Below are 9,536 nucleotides of genomic sequence, written 5' to 3' on the forward strand. Positions count from 1 at the left end.
CCTGCTGTTGCATCTTATGTTTCTCCTATTTTGCATTTTATTTCTAAGGTGAGAGGACTTTCAAGTGTCATCACTGCGATGCTACCTTTAAAAGGAAAGATACATTAAATGTTCATGTCCAGGTGGTCCATGAAAGACACAAGAAATACAGATGTGAACTGTGTAATAAGTCATTTGTTACACCATCTGTGCTCAGAAGTCATAAAAAAGTAAGTAGAAGCCTTCTGTGGATTATAGTTATAAGGAGTATGATGGTTTCTTATTAACTTTCCAACATATTTACTCAAAATGATAAAGGTGTAATTTAAGCCAGGTCTTCAGAATATACTCATTTTCTTCATTTTTCTAGAATAGACTTATTTTTTCCATGATAGTTACCTCGGAGTTAATATGGGTTACTCAGTAACCCTTAACTCTGCTGATCAGTAAACCATACAGAATTTCCTGAGTAGAAGCTTACCAATTTTTAAATTTTTGGATTAATGTAGATTTTTTTATTTTGAAAACATGATGGACTTTTAGCTTTCATAGTATTTTTCCCTGCTTGTTGAGATGTTTCCTGGGAAGTGATTAGACTGAGCCGCTGCACAGCTGGCGTGGTTCTGCGCTTTGCATCTGTAGGCCGTAGGGGTTTTCCTAGTACCAAAGAGGACTACATAAGTATTTGCTCAGTTTACATAAAATGGTATTCTTATCTACAGTGACTGGGAGATTTTTTGCATTATTCTAATTAAATAAATACCTTAAGCAAATCAGCAGTTTTTTTTTTCTTTGTTGGTTAAAGGAGTTAAGTATATTTTTCAGACATTATAATTCCTATTTAACAAATGCAGTTAACAGTGACTTCGGAAATGGCTATAAAGTATGATAGTTTCCCACTACTACAAGTTAGCAGTTGTTAAATAAACATGAAGAAATGACTTCCCTTCAGCATGACTTTGGTTTGGGGAACTGTTTTTAGTATAACTGTTTTAAAAAGACTCAATTGAGCAACTCTTTTTTTTCCCCTTGTATCTTAAATGCTCAAGAATAATGATATTATCTTCCTTTTAAAATATGTAAATGGAATAGTCTCTCAGATTTTGCCTGGATTGCTTTGTGTATGCATTTAACACTTGTTTTTAATTTTTTTAGTATATGAAGAAAGATAGTTTTCAACAGAATTTTGTCTGTAGCAGTAGACTGTGACAGATGAAATGTTGGAGTGCATTGTTCATTTTGCATGCGTGTACCCTATTTTGTTCTTATGGTGAATGCTTTCTTATCAGTATCTAAGATGGCTTAGTATTGCACTTTCACTGTCTTATAAAATAAGCTAACCAAATTCTATACCTAATGGTAAGATGTATTTTTGAGTAAAAGCAGATATTTAGTCCTTTTTATTAATATAGCATTAGTGTCCTTTAGTTCAAAAGTTCTGCTACTAACATATACCTTAGGTCTTGTACTTGAAGAATGAAATATTCATGTAACAAGAAAAGAAATCTTGTGGATTTTATAAAGATATAATGAATAAATTGTCACTTACCTGTTTGGAATAACCCATACTGCAATAATAAATGTATAAAGTTTCTAAACTATCTTACACTAATCAAGAAAAAATTATCATATTTTGCCCCTTAGGTTAGGGGATAAGAAAATAGGTTTGTCATATGTTAAAGTGTTATTTTTTTCACTTTAATTTAAGCCTCAGAAGAGAAGGTTCTTATTAAAGTATAAAGGTGTATAACTCTTTTGTATAAGCGCTCGTAGTAAAGATGGAAAGTTAAGGGCCTGCCAAGTGCTTAATCATAGAGATGGCCAAGTGTGGCGCTTGAGTAGACTATGTTTGTCCAACCTGAGTACAGCATAAATCCTTTCAAGGGAAAAATGTTCTGGAGGACTACACTTCCTGATGTTGACTAAGGCATTTAGTTTATATCTGTCACAAAAAATGACAGAGACACTTGCATGCATCCAAAAATAGATCATAATACAAATATGCAAACTTGCAAATTAAATACCAGTAAACTGTGAAAGAAATCATGTTAAAGTTAACAGTTAATTGACTGTGGAGGATGAAAATGTGCTATTAGTAATTCAGTGACTTTACCAGGTGGCATGGTCACATCCTGTCCCTTTTTCTCTATCACAGCCAATTTTTCCTTCTAAGAACACCCCATTTTAAATAAACGTTTCCTCCTTCTTTTCATTAATTAATGACAATTCAAATAACAGTACCTACCAGTAATGTTGGTAAGAACTAATGGGGACACAGGCCCTGGGAGCTCCGTTTTGTGAGAGTAACCCAAATGACCCACTGTCTGTTTTTATTCATGTTTAGGTTATCATTGGAACAGATTTCCAAAGTATTCTCTAGAACCTTCAGATACTTGAAGGAATTTACTGCCCCATCCATCTTTTTTTTAACCTCTTGAGTTTGAGAAACTGTGGGGCTTTCCAGGTAGCTTTGACCCCTCATTTACCGAAATGATCTGTTTTGATGTTAATTAGAAAAGCTAGTCTTCTAATGAGACTGTGAGGTCAGTCTAGAACACTCCATCTGCCCTTTCTGAAGCGGCCACTTTTTAAACTCTGCAGCATTTATTGAGACTCATTTTTGATAAGACTTCTTCACCTTTCCCAGGGTGATTGTTTCATGCCTCGATTAAGGTATGTTGAGGGCAGAACTGCTTCTTCAAACTCAATTAACACCTGCCGATTTTAAAGGTAAAATTAGATTTATGTTCCTTCCTGCTTTGCACTAAAGTCAGTCCAGACAAGCATAAGTAACAGATGACTTTATTGAGATTAATTCTGTCCTCAAGAGTTAAATGTGCATAAAGAATGTGGAAAATACTTCAGAGGAAGTGTTTCTTGGCAGCAGTTGGGGCAGTGATAGCCCCGTTTTGACTACATGGTTTTATCCTCTTATGCTAGTTTTGTATAGGTGGAGGCTCCATAAAGGCTTAAAATGTAAACTGCGGAATTATTTCCAATTAACACTAATGCACAGTTCTGTAGGGTTTTGGAACCCCTGGGAATATCCATGATAAATTGGTCAAAATCTCGTTGTAATATTAAAACGTTTTAATGAAATATAATCCTGGAAAATAAGGATTTACTATTGTCAGAGGCACTTAGTCACCTTTACCCAATTCCTTCAGTGTTTGTCCTCAGCGCTTTTTATCCCTTTCCATGTAGACACACACCGGAGAAAAGGAGAAAGTCTGCCCATATTGTGGCCAGAAATTTGCCAGCAGCGGGACGCTGCGAGTTCACATCCGGAGCCACACAGGTATGGAAGGGGATGGGGATGAAAACAATGGAGAGAGTTTGCACCAAAACAGGGAATGCTGTGCTTTGCTGAAGTAAATCCAAGATCAAGAATTAGTCTTCCTTAAAGGGTTGTAAAATCCAGTTCCTCACTCTGTAAGAATTTTGAATTACTGTATTTTCCTCAATTAAGTATAACACCTTGCTGGGGATTTAGCTCAGCTGCAAAGCACCTGCCTGGCAAGCGCAAGGTCGTGAGTTCGGTTCCCAGTACCGGAGAAAAACCAAAAAAAAAAAAAAACACCTGAAGTGGTGTTCTTTTCCAGTGGTCGCTTATGATATAACACTGACTTATGTTTCGTAGCAGTCCAGCGGATAAAACAGAGAATAACAGTTTTACTTTATGTAGAAGGCTGCAGACCTATTTCAATCTTCTGTAACATGTCAAACATTGCCCATGTAAATTTACAGTCTTTGAAATGTAGCTTGAATGCTGTAGGATCTCATTGTATGCGAGTGAGATGTGACTATTAGGCTGTGGAGTGCTTCCTGAGGGTTCCCTGCTGTTCTTCTTCCCATGCCACTTCTCCAGTGGAAGAGGGTGTGCCTCTGTGCAGGGTAACCAACAAGCATTCTTAAAAGAACCTTGTCTGGATTTTATCTATCATCTATATAAGCACTTGAGAAAGACCTGAAGTAATATTTTTTATCTTGATATCTAGGTGCTTTTACAATAGTCTGAAATTTTAAGTAGCTAGACTGTATTTTTATGATTGACAGTGCAGTTGACTACATAGCTGAAGCTTCCTACTCAGCGGCCATAGTGTTTGACTTTAACCATTGTGTGCCCACCTTGCATAGTGTGTAGCACAATAACCATGCTGTAAGTGAAGACATGTTAGTGTAAGAGGCCAGAGAATCTATACTGTGGCTACTACACATGAATGAAGGAAGGGACAAGAGTGGAACACAGTTTATTAGTGTTCAAGTTAGTGTTTGTTGTCTTATAATAGTCACTTAAATACGTTTGAATGACACATATAACCAAGACTAGATCAAGCATTACCCATATGTCTGTGGACCTCTAGGAGGGCCTTCTTGTGTAGAGGTTATCTAGAGAAAGCAAGGCATTCTGAACAAGGTTGAGTGGTGCTACAGCAGGAGGGAGCAACAACAGGAGAAGTGGAGAGAAGAAAAGGAGCCACAGAGACACGTTGGGACGTGTGTACTTGGAGTATGCATGGCTTGCCCACCATGTGTGGATTGTACAGTGGAAGGAAATCATTGCTGAAAAGGGAGCAGAGGATTGTGAAGTCTGAGACCTGCCCCGGCAGTTTAGTGGCGTAGCCTCTGACGTCCTTGGCATTCCCCTCTCCTGTGTGTGGGGGAGCTGAGTGGATTTGGGGTGGGATAAAGGTAATAGTTAAGCCAGCAGCCTTCCTCTCTGTTTAGTAATCCTTGGCCAATGTCTTTGTGCCACCCCAAATATGTAATTTCCTGTGGGCATGGTGGGCAGGTGCGCACATTTGTGCTCGTGCCTGTAATTTGTGCATGGGAGAGGGCAGGTAGGGAACAGGCAAAGTGTAGTTCATCTGCATAGCAGAGTTATGAATTCAGTGACCTGAGACATCATGATCTAATTCAATTATGTTTGATGTACAGTATTTTTAAAAGGCAGGAACTTTTACTTCACAGAATGCATTAAGACATACATCCCAGCACAGAAAAGGTGAACCCAATCAGGTAGAACACTTGATTTTTCAAATTAATTCTATCATTGAGAATTTCCATGTGCATGTGTTTTATTTTACTTCTGGAAAGATGGGCAATAGAGAAGAATAAAGCACTTGAACTAGTAATTGCTTCTAAAATTTTAGTTATTACGCTCTACAAAGCTCCAATAAGAGAATTTATTTTGAGGTCCAAGAATTTTAATTAAAATATTAAATATGTTGTCTTTTGTTGTTGCCTTGAATTATGTTTTATATTACATGCAATCTAAAAATACTCTAAACTCCGTCACTTTTTACATGATTTGGTTATTTCTGTAATGTCTGAATCTGTGCCAAGAGCTGTTAATTAATGTGGCTTCTGATCAAGAGCACGGCTATCTGAATGCTGACAGCAGTGCTGAGTAGCAGTGAGCTAATGTGTATTTCAACAGATAGGTAGATAGACACCTCAGATAGATGCTGAGGCACAGAGCGTCTAGACAGGACATCTTGACGGGGAGGGTATTTGTGCAAGTAATTGTATAACTCTTAATTTTTATATAGTTACTTACTCAGAACTAGGCTTATCTGTTTAAAATTAGACTCATTTCACTTTCACATCTTACAGTCCCTCTTTGGGTTATTTTGATGTCAAATCTGTTAACTTTTAACTTCCTGGCAGTGCACTGGGGCTAAGTTGGAAGTACGGGGTGCCAGACACTGTCAGTGACCACAGAGACCTGGCTGGTGGCTGATGTCCAGGCTTCCAGAACAGTCCCGACATGGATTTCTTTTCTTGTGTGAACAAATGGTGTTTCACCTTTATTTTCTTTGTCCTTCCTCCTAAATGATGCACATCTATGAACCTTCCCTAACTACATCCTGGCTCAGTGTTCATGTGGGATTGTATAATTATTTTGCTGTTCTGACAGTAGAGCTGTTATCATTTTGAGTTCTGTTTCCTCGCCCTTTATTTTACCTATAAAGTCAGATGACTTTATTCAGCCCTCTTCTAGTGCTAGGTGTAGCAATTTATGGTTGTGCTATGGTGTGGCATAGGTAAAGGGTTATGGTATAATCTTTAGGAAATATTTCATTGTACATGACTTAGGGAAGATACAGTGAAGGAGCAAGAACCGTGAGTGAAGATGGTACGTGAACGTCGAGGGTAGTGGATGCAGCCCCTGTGAAACAGAGGCCAGTGGTGTAAATCTGTCACCTCATGCTGCTCTTACGAACAGTTTGGGACCTCAGGGCGCTAATGTGGGCTATGGCTACACTGTTTAATATAGTAGCACTTAAAAACTTCTTACTGTGTTAGAAATTCTTTTGAAAAATGTTATTTTGATAAAAATAACAATATGCTCATTACATGTTAATATTTTAATAGTAAATAACACCATTTTTTCCAAACCAGAAATCATTTAATGAGACTGGAGACACTGCTTTACTTTTCTACAAATCCTTACTGTCTGGTTTAAGAGAAGACAGCCAGATTCTCATATCTGTTTCTTCATTCATCCCCTCGCACTGCATAGTTTTGGTTGCAGAGTTTCAGAGAAATCTGGCCTCATATAGCTAGACAGTTAAAGCAAGAGATTATGTTGTCTTTCTCAAATAATTTTGCATCTTATTTGTTACCACATTAATAATTAAAATGTGGTAGTTCTTTTTAAAGGCTTGTAGTATGGAGTCGAAAATTATCTCAATGAACTTTCCCTGTTCTGTTATGTTCAAATGAATTGGTCTGTTGAACTTTGAATGATCTTTTGCCCTTGACAATTCTATAACATGATGCATAAGTAATTTGAAATATATCCTGTCAATGACTTGAGATCTTCCACATTTGTTAACATCATCACTGATCGCATTAGACAGTCTGAGTATTTAGAAGCCCTGAAGCACATAAGTGCAGGTACAAGATTTCCAAAATTCCAAATTTTGTTTGTCTGTTTTATTTTTTGTATTTTGTAACAAATACTTTGATATCTATCATTATTTTTCTAAAATAGGCTTACTTCCTTTATATTCAAAACTAAATATGCATGGATTACCCGATTTTTACTAATCATACTTTCTCTCTGTGATTTTGCTTTATGTTAAAATGGTGTTCCATGCAAGAGGCTGCCAGCACACCTGCCAACTCCATCACACAGTTCCTTTCCTTAGGTGACTTTCCTATATTAAATACAATTACGAATACTTCCAGCTTCATTCCCATTACATCACAAAGAATATTAAAAAGATAGTACTCAAGAGTTAGAATTTAGTAAAGTTGTTGATTTCTATTTTATCAAGGATATTTTCAAGTGAAGCTGGCACTTATTTCCACTGTGAGTGCGTGGGTGTGGACGCGTTCATAACTAGTACAAGTTTGAGACCATTGGCCCATACACACTAAGACAGCAGCAGTTTCAGCCCTCTCCCATTACTCTTGTACCATTAATGCAAATGACAACATAGTGGAAAAGGCAAATAACCTAGGAGGATTGTTATGAAAGTATTTTTGACCTTGCAGACCTTGTGAAAATCTTGGAGAATCTGCATAAGTAAATGGGTCCTACTTTAAGAACTACTGCTAAGTGGATAAATCCCTACCAAAAAAACTGTGTGTGTGTGTGCATGTGTGTTTGTGTGTGTGTATTGGGAGGGAGTAAGTAAGGTGCAAAAGGCAGGGAAGAATGTGTTGACTCATGAAAATAAGGACTCAGATGACAAAGGACCATTCTGTATAACTAGGACTATTTCTTTTACCCAATTACTCACTGGTATTCTAACCTTTTTTTTAAGCAGCTTTATTGAGGTATAATTCTCATACCATACAATTCACCCACTTAACAAGTTAGTAGTTTTTAATATATTCACAAAATTGTACATCATCATACAGTCAATTTTATAACATTTTTATAAAACCAGAAGAAAACTGTACCTGTTATCTGTCATAATTTAGAAACATTTTTCCATTGCCTCTTTATCATGTGTTACATTATCATGGTATGAGGACATTCCTGCCTAGGAGCCATTGAATTATTCTCCTTCAGAATTTAACCCTAATCCGTTAGGATTATTTACATATCCTTTGCACTAAAAACTGAACAACGTTGTGCCTTATTATACCTGGCAGTTGATGTGACTTTAAAATATAAAAATGCATACTTTTCAGTTCTAAGAAATGCTATTTATACTGTTATTGTTATTATTATAATTTCATGTCCGCTTTTTCCTGCCCCCTTTTTTTAATTTTAAAGACAATTTTAAAAAAGAACAATAGCTGAATACCAACAACATACATAAAAAGAAAACAAAGCAAAAACAATAAGAATGACACAGGGTTTCAGAACAAAATGATAGGAATTAACAGTGGTGCTTATATTACATATTTTTATCTTCAACCAAGTTGGTCAGATTGCCAGATGTAAGAATGAAAGATTGATCAAACTGTTAAAGAGAATAAAAAATAAAAAGAAAAAAATTATAAATGATACAGAGTTTCACTAAACAAGATGATAGGAATTCAACAATTCAACAATATTGCATATTGCTGTCTTCAAATTAGGTGTTCAGATTACCAGATATAAGCATGCAACATTGGTTAAAAAAATAAAGCATTAGCTGTTCCTTTCAATAAACCATTAGACATCAGCAACACAGTCATCGCAGCTCTCCTTCTGTATACATATATATTTTTCCCTTCCTTCTTTTTTTCTTTTTCTCCTTTCCCTTGTCCCAGTTGTTTCTTCTTTTGAGCAATTTTTTTCCCTTTCATAATACCTACTGTACATTTTGGGTTTTACATACTCTTTTATGTTCTTACACTAGGGAGAGAATATGATGTTTACACATGTGGGTCCGATTTATTTCACTTATGAGTTAATAATAGTTGCATCCATTTACCTGTAAAAGCCTCGAGTTTATCTTTTTTTATAGCTGAGTAACACTCCATTGTATAAAAATATCACATCTTTTTTATCCATTCCTCAGTTGATGGGCATTTGAGTTGTTTCCAGGATTTAACTATTACAAATTGTGCTGCTATAAACCTGGGTGCATATGTATTACAGTAGTATGATGTTTTAAATTCTTCTGGGAAAATACTGAAAAGGGGAATAGCTGGGTTAAGTGGGATTTCTAATCCTAGTTTTCTGAGGAATCTCAAAACTGATTTCCATAGTGGTTTCACCAGTCTACACTTCCCCCCGCAGTGGAGAAGTGTTCCATTTTCCACACAGCCTCTCTTCCATTTGTTATTGGCTGATTTCTTAATGACAACCAATCTTTCTGGGTTGAGATGGAATCTCACTGTTGTTCTAATTTGCATTTCTCAAATGACTAATGGTGTTGAACATTTCTTCATATATTTGATCACCATTACTATTTCTTCATCTGAGAACTGTGTATTCATCTCAGATGCCCATTTTGGGATTGGGTCTTTGAATTTATATTTCAGATTCAATCTGATAAAAGCTATCTATGACAAACCAATGGCTAACATCATACTAAATGGACAAAAACTGAAAGCTTTCACTTTAAAATCAGGAACAAGACAAGGACATACACTGTCACCACTCC

The 9,536-nt window shown here is 36.3% G+C and overlaps 1 protein-coding gene across 1 annotated transcript in view; it reads left to right on the top strand.

The window, feature by feature from the left end:
* The window catches only part of Prdm5 (PR domain containing 5), a 196,996-nt gene that overhangs the window by 115,024 nt on the left and 72,436 nt on the right, over positions 1-9,536 (top strand). Inside the window, exons 13-14 of the mRNA XM_013515254.1 lie at positions 49-209; positions 3,184-3,277. Of these exons, the coding sequence (XP_013370708.1) occupies positions 49-209; positions 3,184-3,277 (255 nt within the window). The remainder of the gene's footprint in view (positions 1-48; positions 210-3,183; positions 3,278-9,536) is intronic.

This window comes from Chinchilla lanigera, unplaced genomic scaffold (assembly GCF_000276665.1).
Source record: "Chinchilla lanigera isolate Chin_1 unplaced genomic scaffold, ChiLan1.0 scaffold00027, whole genome shotgun sequence".
Classification (NCBI taxonomy): Eukaryota; Metazoa; Chordata; class Mammalia; order Rodentia; family Chinchillidae; genus Chinchilla; species Chinchilla lanigera.